At 32.3% G+C, this 16701-nt stretch overlaps 1 protein-coding gene across 4 annotated transcripts in view; it reads left to right on the forward strand.

Moving 5' to 3' along the window:
* Positions 1–16701, forward strand: part of CHD1 (chromodomain helicase DNA binding protein 1) — a 74288-nt gene that overhangs the window by 24119 nt on the left and 33468 nt on the right. For all 4 annotated transcript variants that reach the window (XR_006817696.1, XM_045999454.1, XM_045999456.1 and 1 more), the window contains exons 3-15: positions 3379–3580; positions 4546–4656; positions 6194–6258; positions 8190–8339; positions 8481–8749; positions 10289–10514; positions 11097–11197; positions 11419–11597; positions 12462–12589; positions 13035–13251; positions 13898–13987; positions 15004–15194; positions 15893–16081. Coding sequence is in view for 3 of the 4 variants with exons in the window: in XM_045999454.1 (XP_045855410.1) it covers positions 3379–3580; positions 4546–4656; positions 6194–6258; positions 8190–8339; positions 8481–8749; positions 10289–10514; positions 11097–11197; positions 11419–11597; positions 12462–12589; positions 13035–13251; positions 13898–13987; positions 15004–15194; positions 15893–16081 (2118 nt within the window). In the remaining variant the exon portion in view is untranslated. The remainder of the gene's footprint in view (positions 1–3378; positions 3581–4545; positions 4657–6193; positions 6259–8189; positions 8340–8480; positions 8750–10288; positions 10515–11096; positions 11198–11418; positions 11598–12461; positions 12590–13034; positions 13252–13897; positions 13988–15003; positions 15195–15892; positions 16082–16701) is intronic.

Below are 16701 nucleotides of genomic sequence, written 5' to 3' on the forward strand. Positions count from 1 at the left end.
CTCAGCCGACTGAGCCACCCAGGCGCCCCTGTAGATAACCATTTTTAACTTTAATGGTTGGCATATACTGCCATTATTGCTATTTTAAAAATATGAGCAAATATGTGTATTTTTCCCTATACAAAAGAAGCATACTATAAACATTTTATATCTTGTTTTTTTTTGTTTGTGTTTTACTTAACTACATTCTGGAGATTGTTCTGTGGCAGTATAAAATATTTCTTACTTAATCTTTGTATACTCTTAATCCTACTAAGAACAACTAGATAAATAAGCACTTTATATTTCTAATACATAAGGTAAAATACCTTCTATAATAGGTTTGTGCCATTAGAGTAACCTGGATTCAGGCTGTTTGCTTTTATCTCCAGCCAGAACTACTATAACCTAAAGAATATGAAAGGAAAGATTCCTCCTTTCACTTAGAATTTTGATTGATTTTTTTTTTTTTAAAGACTTTATTTATTTATTTATTTGACAGAGATGACAAGTAGGCAGAGAGGCAGGCAGAGAGAGAGGAAGGGAAGCAGGCTCCCTCCTGAGCAGAGAGCCAGATGCAGGGCTAGATCCCAGGACCCTGAGATCATGACCTGAGCTGATGGTAGAGGCTTTATTAACCCACTGAGCCACCCAGGCACCCCAAGAATTTTGATTTATTAACAAAGAATTTTGACTAGCCACTCATCTGGAATGACTAATCAAGACATAATCAAGAATATAGCCTATGATAGCCCCCCAAATTCAGTCATTCCTGTCCGCCTGTTTTTTGAGTATCTGTTGGGCACCTTTACCTGTGTAAGGGTCTTCAAGACCCTTAGAATGGTGTCTTCAAGAAGCTTACAAGCAATTCTCCTTTTCTATCAATCATACTTTTTTTTCTCAGTATTTCCTAATTACTCTGTTAGACTTGGTTGTATATGTAGTGCTCCCTATACACCTAGATCACTTACTTTAAAATAGCACAGATCGACACTTACTGTTTGACATGACTGTCTCTCCATATGAAGTTAGAGGGTTTTTTTGTTTGTTTTTTAAAGTTAGAGGTTTTTTTTTTTTTAGATTTTTTTTTTTTAATTTATTTAATTGACAGAGAGATCACAAGTAGGCAGAGAGGCAGGCAGAGAGAGAGGAGGAAGCAGGCTCCCTGCGGAGCAGAGAGCCCGATGCGGGGCTCAATCCCAGGACCCTGAGATCATGACCTGAGCCGAAGGCAGCGGCTTAATCCACTGAGCCACCCAGGTGCCCCAGAGTTAAGAGGTTTTTTAATGGTAAGGATTTTTGTATGCTCTTGGTCTTGCCAGTGCCTAATACATGATATTGTCTCTGTAAAATTTACTGAGTAAATGAAGGCGGGTTGAAGGAAAAACAAAATTGTATGTCAGGAAAAGTATCTTAATATTCGTGCTGAAATTTCTCAGAAGGGACACAAGTAAAATATGGTAAGTGGGGTTGGTTTGTTACAAGGCACTGTGCTGATTTTGGATCTCTGAACCATGTGACCAATGGTTAAAAATTTTGGCAAATGTGATTGTGGGGTGCTTGCGTGACTCATTTGGTTATACTTCTGACTCTTGATTTTGGCTCAGGTCATGATCTCAGGAGCAAGAGATTGAGCCCCCCAGTAGGGCTCTGCACTCAGTGGGGAGTCTGCTTAAAGATTGTCTTTCCCTTTTCCTCTGCTCCTCTTCTTACTTGCATCCACACTCTCTTTCTCTCTCTCTTTAAAATAAATGAATAAATCTTTTTTTTTAAGTGGTCTTGATATCATAGACTTTAAAAGGCAAATTTTTTCTGTTTCTGTGTAAATTTTATTCTACTCGATTCTCAGACTTTCAGATATGCAAATGTTTGCATTTTAAGCATTTAATTTATATCTAACTTTTGGAATCAGAAGTCTTCTTTCAAACTTTTATGTCTGTGTTTCCATGTGAAAACTAAACTCCTTTCTCTAGAAAAGGAGAAATTTTTATAAAGGAATTACTTTTAATATTGCAGTCTATTTCTTTAGAATAATACCTCCATCTGGTGGTATTTCTGAAAATTACAGCAGAGGATGATGAAGCTTGAGTTGAGCTGTGTATACATAAACTACATTATCTGTTGTTTGTCATAAAGCTAGGTAAAATTAGGGGCACCTGGGTGGCTCAGTCATTAAGGGTCTGCCTTTAGCACAGGTCATGATTCCAGGGTCCTGCAATCGAGCCCAGGCATCGAGCTCCCTGCTCAGTGGGAAGCCTGCCTCTCCCTCTCCCACTCCCTCTACTTGTGTTCCCTCTTTTGCTGTCTCTCTTTCCGTCAAATAAATAAATACAATCTTTAAAAAAAAAAAAAAAGCTAGGTGAAAATACATTAAAATGTGAATCAAACGTGTATATAAAGAATTTAATGCCCTAGTTTTCAACAATTCAGATGTAAACACTATGTTTAGTAATTTACATAGTCACCTGCTCAGTCCTGACCATTTCTAGACTACTTTGGACTGAAAATTAGTAATGGGGAAAAAAGTGGTTTTTCAGTGAACTGTTAATTGCTTTCACATGTGATACACAGAGGTTAGAAAAGATTGTGAGAATTTACTATTTCAGATTTATTACTGTGGAACCATGAGAGATTCAGTGATACTCTCAGAGAAGCAGTTACTGATTTTTTCCTTTTAGTAAATTATATTCCATCATAGCTGAATTTCATTTTTTAATTTAAAAAATTTTTTTTGCAAGATTTTACTTATTGGAGAGAGAGAGTTAGCATGAGTTGGGGGAGAAGCAGAGGGAGTGGGAGAAGCAGATTCCTCTCTGAGCAGGGAGCCGGATGTGTTGGCTCGATCCCCAGGACCTCGGGATCATGACCCGAGCTAAAGGAAGATGCTTAACTGATTGAGCCACCCAGACACCCTTTTTCATAGCTTAATTTTAATAAATTATTTTCCCCCAGAATGGTAGAGTACAGGTATAATTTAAAAACAAGTAGAAACTAGTTTTTTTTCTACCAAGACTGTGAAAATTTTCAGTACATTAATTGTTTTTTTCACACAATTCTTCGTTAGAGTTCCTATGGCTAAATTGCCTTTTAAGGATAGGGACTACATGGCTTCAATTTCTTATTTTCCCAAGTTTCTAGCTCAGGATTCTGTGTTTGATAGATTTTATTCATTATCTTAGAGGAAGATTGTGATCTGATGGCTTATGTTTTTGTCAAAGCTGTACTAAATCTACAAAATAAGTCATTTATTATAGATAAATATTCTTTTTTCTGTTTGGCTATGGAATGTTGAAATATGAAATAAACGAGGCTTAAAGATTTGAGGCTTTCTGCTGACTTTCAAGGCAAATTAAATTCCTAATAAATTTTGTTTGAAATCTGTTTATTTTCAAATTGTAGCCAGTCGGATGATGATTCTGGGTCAGCTTCGGGCTCAGGATCTGGTTCAAGTTCTGGAAGCAGTAGTGATGGAAGCAGTAGCCAGTCAGGTAGCAGTGACTCTGAATCTGGATCCGAATCGGGCAGTCAGTCAGAGTCTGAATCAGACACTTCCCGAGAAAACAAAGTCCAAGCAAAACCACCGAAAGTTGATGGAGCTGAGGTAATAAAGTATCCTGAAAGATTGATTTCTTGTACTACTTTGGGCAAATTTATGACATTGACTTATAGTATTCTTAGTCTAGCTTTTAGAAAACATTAATTTTAAACATTAAAATTACTTTCTCAAACGTAAAGTATCTGTGGATTTGATTGGCTGGAAGAGAAGCGGTCAAGCAGGTACAAAATAAACACTTTCTAAGGCAGAAACTGAGTTTCGTAAATATTCATAGTCTCATGGATAAAAATTAAAGGCTTTGTGAGATCTTTCTGTTAATCTTAGTGTGTTTGATCTGTATTTTCAAGATCTTCAAAGGAGATACTTTATTGCTAATAGGGGAATCTAAGAGAACTTGCTTCCTTCAAGATAACTTGGTAGAGTAGGCTAAGGGTCATTCTGTTTGAAAAAGGCTAATACAAGATTTACTAAAACCTATCTATTCCTCAGAATACAGTAGTATTACTTAGAGTACCAGTCATGATAAGATTTTTGGGCCAGAATGTACATCAACACATATCTTCTGCCACAGAGAAAATCTTGCTGTCTAATAAATAACGAAAATAAAAGTCAGTTGAACTGAAACTATATACTTAGTGACATAGTTGATTTGCATTCTGACTCAAGCTCTTCATCTTCACCTCACAATAATTAAAAAACCAGGCAGCCACTTTTCCAGTAGCAAAAGTGTCACAGATTGTCACTTTGTTTTTTGAAAATAATATGGAGCACCAAGGAATATATTGATTAATATTATTTGTTTATGAAACGTAGCACACCATAAATTTTTTATATGCAACTAAAGCTCCGAATTTTAATTGCCATAACATTGTATTACACATAATGTGAGTACAGAAGAGAGTCTTAACTTATTATTTGGAGGCAGTGATAATGCTGGTACTACTGTTCAGTAAATTGACCTTTTTTGTTTTTTTCAAAATTTCATCCTTCACTGGATATTTCTGTTACAGTTTTGGAAATCTAGCCCTAGTATTCTGGCTGTTCAGAGATCTGCAATGCTCAAGAAGCAGCAGCAGCAGCAGCAGCAGCAGCAGGCTTCATCTAATAGTGGATCAGAGGAGGTGAGTTTTCATCATGAAAGCTATTATTTTAGGGATGCCTGGCTGGCTCAGGGCATGATCCCAGGGCCCTGGGATCGAGCCCTGCATCAGGCCCCCTGCTCAGCAGGAACCCTGGTTCTCCTCCCACTCCCCCTGTTTGTTTTCCGCTCTCGCTGTGTCTCTGTCAAATAAGTAAATAAAAGGAAACCATTATTTTAAAGGTAGATATTGTGCCCAATCATTTAGCTAGGTGTAGGTGTTTATGCAATTATTACAGTGTTTTGAAAGGATGAGGAAATATTTGTAAGTACGTGCATCAAGAGCCTTGAAATATACATATGATATTATCCAGTAATTCCACTTTTAGGAATTAATCCAAACAAGTAACAGATGTGTGTACATTTACTTATCACAGCAAAACTAGAAATGTCTATTAAATCATTTGTATAGAATGTATTTGTATAGAATGTATTTGTATAGAATCATTTGTATAGAAACATGTCTATTAAATCATTTGTATAGAATATGAATAAGTCACAAGATCTTTTTAAAAGAATAGGCTGGATATAAACAGTATAGTTCCTGCGCACACGTAAGTACACCAGCATGTGTGTTTGTGCAGAAACATTCAGAAAGAACTCTATCAAAAACTGTCTAATGGGGCAGGAAAATATTAAATTTTAAAAATATTTTTATTTTAATATATTTTATTAAATATATGTTTATGTATTTTTACCACATATAATGCACATATATTTATAGATATAAAATGTGTTTTACTATTTAATATTAATATATTAAATCCAAATTTGAATATGCCAACAATTACAATTCCTTTTTGAGGCCATACTAGGCAAAAATAATGGTTTCTAGAGGTGGTAGATTTTAAGGTGTTATATAAAATGCTGACATTGTGATATTTACCTAATTTCAATGGCTGTGTTATAAATTTGTAATAAAGATGCTATTACTTTATGTGCTAATGGTACAAATATAACAACATGGTTATATATATATAGTCATATGTATATATTGTTATATACACATATATATGTATATATAGTTATATATTTTATATATAATATATAATATTTATTTTATATGTATATATAGTTATATATTTTATATATAATATATAATGTATATATATAATGTATACATTATATATTATATATAAAATATATAACTATATATACATATAACATTATATGTATATATATGTTTATACATATGTATATATGTATACATATGTGTATATATATATACATATACATATATGTATATATTATATGTTTATATATACATATATAAATATATATATTATATATATATAAATATATATATACATATATATATAATATAACTATATATATTATATATATAAATATATATATACATATATATATAATATAACATTATATATATTATACATTATATATATAATATATACATATAGCGTTATTAGCAAAGTGAATGTTAAATAGTATGACAAGCAAAAATTTGATACCATGGTCAAATTCTAATCATTAATAACATTAGCTTTGTTTTTTCTTTGTAGGATTCCTCCAGCAGTGAAGATTCTGATGACTCATCGAATGAGGTCAAAAGGAAAAAGCATAAAGAGTATGTCATTTTGTTCAGCCAATCATTGTCATATCAGGAAGACCTTTTGATGTTGTGTTTCTTATCTTTATGAAAAATTGTCAAAAGTAGACATGTAAATTCTTGGTTCATGGCATCTTATTAGGTTAATTTAAACTATTAATTTTTAATATCCATTTTTCTCTGAGGACTTGAGGTTTTTGTGCCACTTGTTTATCTTCTATAACCTCTCTCTCCTTTGTATTTTTAAATTCCAGAGTTCTACTTGGTCATAAAATCAGAAAATCTTAATAACTTGGGAAAACTATGTAGAAGTGTAGGGACCGGTGGAAATTTGGGTACTTCTGTTAATTTATGTTAATAGCTATCTTACTGTTCATCTGCATGTGAAATTTACTTTCTCTGTAGAACTCATTTAGAAACTCACTATAATTTCCTAAACATCCTGACTCAGAAGGTGTTTAAGAGTACTTCAGATTCTCAGTTCAGTTACTTAGATGGTCTGATTTTTTTTCTCTTTCATTTTGCCAGAAATATTATTCCATTGTCTTAGGTCTTATTTTTCTATTTGTCTTGAATATTCTGTAGTTTCACTTTAGTGTGTCTGACTCTGGATTTGTTATTTATTTATTCCACTTTATTCACTCATTTTATATTATCTTTAATGTGAACAGATTCCTGTTTTCTGGATATTTTCTTATCCTGTAAATCTCTCTGGTACTGTTATTAATATATATCAGTCATATTGGATTATATCTATTTTATATATCTACTGGATCATCCATCTTCATTAATCTTACTGTATCATGTTTTTTTATCCCTTTATTTCGGTGCTACATTCTGGCTAATTTCCTCAGATCTGTCTTTTAGTTTATGAAGTACATTTTCAGCTATTGTGTCTCATCAGCTCTATAAACTCTTCCACTGAGTTAGTAATTTGTAAACTTAGCAGAGGTACAGCCAAATAATTTTTTAAAAATCTAGCAATTTGGGATGATGGGTAGGCTTGGTTAAATATAAAAATCACTGTAATTTGTGTTCTAAAAAATCGTGAATTGGAGATACTTTCATATATTCTATGTATTGTGCTTCTAATGTGCAAGCTCTAAAAAGATCTCAAGATAAAAAAGAAATTGCTTCTCATGTTTTTATCATAAACCAGATTTTAGCATATGTGCTTGCTTATGTAACTCTTGACAAAGTTATAATTGACACAAGAGATACAGAGGAATGGAGTAGAAGCAGTAGCTGTGAGAAAAGGATATGGTGTATATATAAGAATTTAATATGTGTCTTCCATTTGAAGTTTATATTATAGTAGAATATTAATATGTGCAGCCAGTAATTTTTCTCTACATGTGTATTAGAATTAAATAGACTGAGTAGACTAAAAATAGCAATAAAGGTAAGCTGATCATTGACTGTTGGTCAAAATGGAGTGACTTTTTTATATATACATTTTTCTATACTGTATTTTAGGCTTCTTAATGAACATGTACTACTTTAAAAATTAGTTTCAGAGTGTGTATTTTTAAAAGTCACAGTCTCCAGAAAATTAAAATGAAAGGGATTAGAATCTTTTTTTTAGAGAGGGCAAATATAATTATACAAGATTTTCAAAATTAAACCCTGTGATTCTTTAAATAGCATACTATGTTTTCATCCACAGAGATAATCAGAATAACATTTCCTTATTTGCCATTCATTGAAGTGTAACTAAATGATTAACAAAACTGTACAGTTACAGGAGAAATATGTGAAGAATATTTTCCAGCATTTTTTTACTCTATTCACATGTTAATATGTTGGTGTGGGTAAAAGCAACAGTTTTTTTAATTTTAACTGAAATGTAGTTCAGTTTGATTTTTTTTTTTTTTTGAACTTTTATCAGAGATAAAACTTGCTATACGATGTAAGGATAAACAAACATACTTTATATATTCTATATACAGTGAAGACTGGCAAATGTCTGGGTCAGGATCTCCATCTCAGTCTGGTTCAGATTCAGAATCTGAAGAAGAAAGAGATAAAAGCAGTTGTGATGAAACAGAATCTGATTATGAGCCAAAAAACAAAGTTAAAAGCAGAAAACCTCAAAATAGGTAAGTATAGTATGTTTTCAATTTGATCCTGAAAATTGTTGGTTACAGAAGGTACTCTTTCTGAATATAGTGTCTCACATCTTGTTTTAATATGCTGGTGTTTCTGTAAAACACCTCTATCCCCTGGTCTTCCCTACCTAGATCTAAGGCAAAAAATGGGAAGAAAATTCTTGGACAAAAAAAGAGACAGATTGATTCATCTGAGGAGGAAGATGATGAAGATTATGATAATGATAAAAGAAGTTCTCGTCGTCAGGCAACTGTCAATGTTAGCTATAAAGAAGATGAAGAAATGAAAACAGATTCCGATGATCTATTGGAGGTCTGTGGAGAGGATGTCCCTCAACCTGAGGAAGAAGAATTTGAAACAATAGAACGTTTTATGGATTGTCGGATTGGGAGAAAAGGAGGTATTTTCTTTCTTTTTTTTTTAAAGATTTTATTTATTTGACAGAGATCACAAGTAGATAGAGAGGCAGGCAGAGAGAGAGAGAGAGAGGGAAGCAGGCTCCCTGCTGAGCAGAGAGCCCGATGTGGGACTCGATCCCAGGACCCCAAGATCATGACCTGAGCCGAAGGCAGCGGCTTAACTCACTGAGCCACCCAGGTGCCCAAGAAGGTATTTTCTTAAAAAAACATTTATTGTTTGGTTGTTTCAGTAATATTTACTAAAATAAATAACGTATTTCTTGAAGTTATTTCAGTTTTGAAAGCAAAGAGGGTGGCTTTTCATCTGTTATACTTGTTAAAAAAATATACTTTGCTTAGCCTGAATATTTTCTTCCCACATAATCCACTTAACCTGACTTTGTTCATTGCAGATAATTAGAAAAATTCTTATAAACTATGTATTTCAGTTTTTTTGTTGTCATACCTAAATAATGGTTGTTATTTAGGTACTTTCAGTTTCACAAATAGTTTGGTTATTTTTAAATGTTTTTTCTTTCATCTCTAATCTGTAGGTTATTTTTAGTTATCTTGACATGCATTTTTTTTTGTTTTATCGAGATACGATATACAGTGTATAAATTTAAGATTGACAGCATGACTTGCATACGTTGCAAAATTGTTACCACAAATAGTTTAGTTTATATTTATCCATCATCTCATGTAGATAGAATAAGAGGAAGAAAAAGAGAAAAATTTTTTTCTTTGTGATAACTTTTAAAATCTACCCGTAGAGTAGGTTTCAAATAAACTGTAGAACAGTGTTAACTATGGTCATTATGCTGTACATTACATCCCCAATACTTACTTATCTTAAAACTGGAAGTTTGTATACATCTACATTATTAACCCCCACACGCATCTGCTGGCTGCCCATGTAACTACAGATCTGATGATCTCTTTTCCTATGAGGTTTTTGTTTGTTTTAGATTCCAAATGTAAGTGAGATCATATGGTATTTGTCTTACTCTCACTTATTTCATTTAGTGTAATATCCTCAGATTCATCCACATTGTTGCAAATGGCAGAATTTCCTTCTTTTTGTGGCTAAATAGTATTCCATTATATATGTGTACTACATTTTCTTTATCTGTTGAGGGGATACTTAGGTTGTTTCCATGTCTTGGCTGTTGTAAATAATGCTTCATTGAACATGAGGGTACAGATATCTCTAACATAATGATTTTGGAGTTTTTAAAGATGATTTTTCATATTTTATTTTGTTATCAGGCAGCCAGTCATTGGTTATTATAAATTGCTGTATGACTTTAGATGTGCCACTGTTTTTTGACCTTGTTTTTTCTAATTTTATTAGATAATCTTCCCATTCTAAAATTTGGAGTTTCTTTTATGTATGTGTAATACAATTATCCTTACATTCTCTACACTGATTCTTTACTTACTTAAAAACATATATCTTTATTCATATTCTTGAATTTTTGAGTTGAAGGAAATGATCTTATAACAGAATTACATGGAATGTATTGTGTTTTCTTTTTCAGCTACTGGTGCTACTACAACCATCTATGCAGTTGAAGCAGATGGTGACCCAAATGCAGGATTTGAAAAAAACAAGGAACCAGGCGAGATCCAGTATTTGATTAAATGGAAAGGATGGTCCCATATTCACAATACTTGGGAGACAGAAGAAACCCTTAAGCAGCAGAATGTTAGAGGAATGAAAAAATTGGATAACTATAAGAAAAAAGATCAGGAAACAAAAAGATGGTAAATATATTTTATATTTTACTTAATTTTAACAGTTCAAAGATGATTACTAAGGTTTTTGTTAATAAGGAATACATAGTCAAGAGTCCAGTAACCCAAAGGATGCCTGGGTGGCTCAGTCAGTTAAGCGTCTGCCTTCTGCTCAGGACATAATCCCAGGGTCCCAGGGTACAGCCCCACATTAGGCTCCTCGCTCAGCAGGGAGCCTGCTTTTCCCTCTCCCACTCCTCCTGCTTGTGTTCACTCTATCAAGTAAATAAATAAAATCTTTTAAAAAGATGCAATAACCTAAAATAACTCTTTATAGATTTAAATTGTATTTGAAGATAAACTTTTGGGAATAGCCATGTCTGAACTTCTTGTTAATGATAATCGTGTGGAATGTGTCTCATATATTATAAATTATACATTTTTAAAATTAAAAATTCATGATGCTTCACTTTATTTCTACTAGAGTTTCTTCATTATTCAGCTGACTCACATGATAAGTGGCAAATGGGGGATTTTGTGCTACAGATAGAATGGGGGAATGGTTATTTAGGGGAGATTTTGAAGTCTGTTTGTGGATTAATAATCTTTCAGGTTGAAAAATGCTTCTCCAGAAGATGTGGAATATTATAATTGCCAGCAAGAACTTACAGATGATCTACATAAACAGTATCAAATAGTCGAACGAATAATTGGTTAGTAATAAATGATTCTCACTGAACTTTTATCTTTCCATGCTTGATCTGAAAAAAATTTAAATTTACTACTTACACATTAAATACCATAGTTTAGTCTTACTGTAATAGGGTAATGTAAACCAGATGACCAATTTTTGCTTATGTATTTTTTTTACCAAAGATAAGTCCTTGGATAAGATTCATTGTGAAAATAAATAAATATCTGATTTATCTCACAGCTCATTCCAATCAGAAGTCAGCAGCTGGTTATCCCGATTATTACTGTAAATGGCAGGGCCTTCCATACTCAGAGTGCAGCTGGGAGGATGGAGCTCTAATTTCCAAAAAGTTTCAAGCATGCATAGATGAGTATTTTAGCAGGAATCAATCAAAAACCACTCCTTTTAAAGATTGCAAAGTGAGTATTGTTTGGAATTTTTAACTAATTTAATTTACACATCATAAATATTACAAGCCCAAATGGAGAGTCAGATCCTGATTTCAGAGACGCTAAGAGAGGGAACTGCTTGGTTGATAGATCTTAAAGGAAAGAGTGTTGTGGTGATTGCTATGTGGTCTTAGATGTGGTGCTGTCGTTTAGCCTTGGTGAGTGAAACTGTCAGGAAGGTGATAAATTGGTGGCAATAGTTCTGAGGAGTGTCTTGGAGAGACCAAATAAGGGAAATTCCCTAGAAAATAGATATATATGCTTGCTTTAAAAGGCAGTGAATATTTTTTCTGAAGGTGGGAAAGAAAAGAGGGACATACCCATAAGAAAAGAAGTAGTACCAAGGGTACCTTGCCTAATACAAGATCTTTATACTTAGAGACATTATTAACAATAGTTTTGAGGGTCTGTATACTACTAGAATTTGTTTTCTTTCTATAAGATTGAATTAAACTGATAATGGTAATTTAGAAATCAGAAAGTTAAGCCAGTTTTATGGTTTATTTCTAGGTCAGGGCTGCACCAGCAGTTAAATGAATGAATTTAAGATAGCTCTATCTTGTGAACTGTGTAAGACTGAAGTATTTCAGTAGGAACTTATTTATTTCTTTCATTTTTTTGGTCCAAAAAAGAGGGCAAAATATTTCACTGTACATTATTGTTACAGTAACAGAATACAGTCTTATTTGAATGAATCTTGAGATTTTGAGTCATGGAATTTCTGAGCCTGAAATTTTAGATAAAATTTCAGAATTTGTGGTAAAAGCTAAGATTTTGATCTTTAAAAATTCTCACATTTGATAGTTCTTCTTATTACATTTATTTCTACTAAAGGTATTAAAGCAAAGGCCAAGATTTGTAGCCCTAAAGAAGCAACCATCCTATATTGGAGGACATGAGAGTTTAGAATTAAGAGATTATCAACTGAATGGTTTAAATTGGCTTGCTCACTCTTGGTGCAAGTAAGTATATTTTGAATTGTCTGTTTAATTTGAGGGCATACGAATTTTACAAATACAGGATTTGGAAAAGATCTACACCAATATCAAGGATAAAGACCGTTTGGTATTTATATACAGGCTTTCGAATTTCCTTAGTATGTAAGTAATACTTATTAATACTAAGAAGAAAATCCAGTGGAGTTTGAGTTTAACCTGTTTAAGTGCTGCACTACTTCATATTGTTGTTATTCTTTAAGCTTTCTTTGGAATAAAATGGTAAACTTTGTGTACTTCTCTCATACTATTGCAGAGGCCTTTACTTATTATTGATAGCTAATAAAAGTGGCATATTTGTATACCTTTCAGATTAATTTTAACTGTTTAAATTTGTACGTGAGTTATGTGAAAATGTTTCTTTATAAATTTGAATCTATTGCATACATAATTTTTGTTCTTAATTTTGTAGAGGAAATAGTTGCATCCTTGCTGATGAAATGGGCCTTGGAAAAACAATACAGACGATCTCATTTCTGAACTATTTGTTCCATGAACATCAATTATATGGACCTTTTCTGTTAGTGGTACCACTTTCCACTCTTACTTCTTGGCAAAGGGAAATTCAGACATGGGCTTCTCAAATGAATGCTGTGGTTTATTTAGGTGACATTAACAGCAGAAATATGGTAAGTTGTTTGTTCACAAATTTAGAAATCGAGACATACTTGTCTTGATAGTCCTGGTTTCTAGTGTAAAACTTGCCACAAGGTATTCAGTACAATTGACTGTAACAAAAGACAATTTTTAGCTGAGTGTTACTTTATGTAATATATATTTTTTTCTAATTTCTTATAGAAAGTTTCAAATATACATGAAAGCAGACAGAAGAGTATAATAAATCTCTGTGTGTCCATCTCCAGCTTCACAGTTTTAAAGCTTTGCCAGTTTTGTTTGATCTGTACCTCTACAGAGTACATTCCTTCTAAATATTGTGAAGCAGACCTGGATATTATATCTCATCCATAAATGCTATGTTATAAAATGAATTAATCACTTATGTTTCATTAAATGAGAACTTCCTTCAGTGGGAAGTGTGTATTAAAAACATGTCTGCTTTACTTTTATAGGCTTTGAAATGCTGTGCTGTTTATATTTTTATTTATAAGTAAGATGATTGTAGCTTGTTGGACTGTGTTAAGAATTAAAATGATTTTATTATGTAAACAAACATAGTTTTTTCAGTATTTTGGAGGGATTTTTTTTTTAGGTATTCAAATAAAGTGTACTTTTCTTAATGTTTGTCTTAAAATTATCTTCAAAATTTCTTGATAGATAAGAACTCATGAATGGATGCATCCCCAGACCAAACGGTTAAAATTTAATATACTTTTAACAACTTACGAAATTTTATTGAAGGATAAGGTGTGTATTACCTATGCTTTTCTGTTTGGAGTATATTCATTTTTGCTTTACCATATATTGTGGATAGGATGAGAAGATAAATCATGGGTCAGAAGACCACATCCTCTGGGTCAAATCTTGCTTATATTTCATAACTTTTGAACGAAGAATGGTTTTTACATTTTTAGATGGTGTAAAAACAAAGAATATGTGACAGAGACCAACACACATTTGTCTGCAAGAAGCTTAAATATTTCCCATCTGGGTCTTTACAAGAAAAGTTTACCAACTATTGACTTATATAAAACTAGTTTGGTGTAGTGTGTTGATTTATAAGATCTTTAAAGAGAAGGAAAATACCTGAAAGAATTAAGCTACCCCTGGGCGAACCACTATACTAAATGCTTTATAGATGTTGTTTATTTAGTTCTTTATAGTTCGTATCTCAAGTAATTCCCATCTATTTTATAAGATACTGCTCTTTCTATTTTATTGTAAAGAAAAATTCCATTTCAAAAGAGGTTAATGAGCTTGTCTCCTAGTTTATGCAACCATTAAAGAGCAGAATGAGGCCTGCCTGTTTTAAGTCAGAGACCCACATTTATGTATTGGAGATCCACAGCTCATAAAAATCATACAGCAAATTATTTCTACACTTGGAACAAGACATATCCAAATTTATATCCTATTTTCTTTCTCTAAATTGACATTAAGAGAGGCTTCTTCTGGCCTTAAGCTAAAAATCTTTTGTGAAAAATTTTAAATGATACTATTTTAATGATACTATTGTTTTTCTTTTTCCTTTTTGAATGTGTAAGCTAGTAAAAACTTTCATTTGCCTTTATCTGTTTTCCAATGAGTGAATTCGTCATCGAATTTTTTGCATCTTGAGTTACTTTATTTGAGGATTTCAGTAAATCTTGAAATTCATAATTTTTATTTGAAAAAAGTTTGCTTTTAATTTCAGTTTGCCTCAGTTTAGTAATTTGAATTTAATTTTTCTCTTAAAATGTTAACTGTGTTCTGTTCATTTTAAGGCATTCCTTGGAGGTCTAAATTGGGCGTTTATAGGTGTAGATGAAGCACATCGATTAAAGAATGATGACTCTCTTCTGTATAAAACTTTAATAGACTTTAAGTCCAATCATCGTCTCCTTATTACTGGAACTCCTCTACAAAACTCCCTCAAAGAGCTCTGGTCTTTGCTACATTTCATTATGCCAGAAAAGTAAGATATGTTGGGATATATAGTTTTAATATTAGTTTTATATGTTATACTTCACAGGAAAATAATTAATGTAGGTAATAAGGTCTGTAAGAAGTTTTATTGCCCTAGAACATTAGACCACAGATTTTTAAGAAGGAAAATTAAAAAAGGAAGTGACATGCAACAGTTCATATTTCTAATATTTTTTCAGTTTTGTAAATAAATAAGTTTAAGTCATGTGTAATAAATTACAACAGTTCATTTTGCTCTTGTTCAAAATAAAATTCATTTGGAAAACTGAAACAGTATCCTTCTTAGTATTTAATAGGAGCAATAATAACAATAATAATGTACTGGCAATCCCTTTTTCTAAATGAGGAAAACTAGAGTAGATAAAGGTCAGATAACTTGTTCAAGATGACAGATTTTTTTTTTCGGAATTTTAAAATTCTTTGAGAAATATTGTAGTGAAAATCCTGTATTTGAAAATACTTTTATTTAACATCTTTAACTCAAAGAGAATCATAATTTTGTAAAACAACTTTGTTTCACCTTTGGATACATGACAGATTTCTTGGAAAGGATGGTTCTTAGACGTGACTAATATTAGCAAATCTCTTTTCTCAAAAGTCTGTATTTTGTTTATATATGACTGCTCTGAAAAATCTCATATTCAATGACTTTTTTTCAGTGGTTCTTCTATTTCTTACATTTTTAAGGTTTTCTTCCTGGGAAGATTTCGAAGAAGAACATGGAAAAGGCAGAGAATATGGTTATGCAAGCCTCCACAAGGAGCTTGAGCCATTTCTGTTACGCAGAGTTAAAAAAGATGTGGAAAAATCTCTTCCTGCCAAGGTTGAGCAGATTTTAAGAATGGAAATGAGTGCTTTACAGAAACAGTATTACAAGTAAGCTGTAAACAGACCACATGTTGGACATTTAATTCTAAATAACCCCCTGTAACCTTGTCTCATTGAGGTGTCCCCCCACCCTGCAGTATGTTTTTAGAGCAATAACAATTGTTGAATTTTAGAATAGGTTTATTCTATAGGTTCTTGAAGCAAAGAGATTAAATGGCCTGTTCAAGACCATGGGTAACCTAATGCTAATGATGATTAATTGTGTTTCTCTATTTTGTGCTCTGTTACCATATAGAGGCTTCTGTTAAGTGTTAATAATACTTAACTGTTAGTGATACTAAGGCATTATTTTGTAGTTATGTTGATTACATAATTGACAAAGGTAGAGGCCAGAACAAGAACTTAAAATTTTAGGCCCCCCTGTTGAGGAATATGAATCATACTTTAGATAAATTTATATGTAAGATCATATACAATATGTAAGATCTATACTTCTACTTCAAAGAATCAAAAGGTAATATTTGTCCTACTAGCTATTTAAACATTTAATTGCATAAAATGCACTGCTGTATACATGCATTTAGATTCTGAGAAACTTATTTCATGGTAAAATCTGTAAGTGCCATACATGAAAAGGAATAGATTTTTTGCATGAATTTTAGGTTTGT

The sequence above is a fragment of the Meles meles genome, chromosome 3 (assembly GCF_922984935.1).
Source record: "Meles meles chromosome 3, mMelMel3.1 paternal haplotype, whole genome shotgun sequence".
In the NCBI taxonomy this organism is placed as follows: domain Eukaryota; kingdom Metazoa; phylum Chordata; class Mammalia; order Carnivora; family Mustelidae; genus Meles; species Meles meles.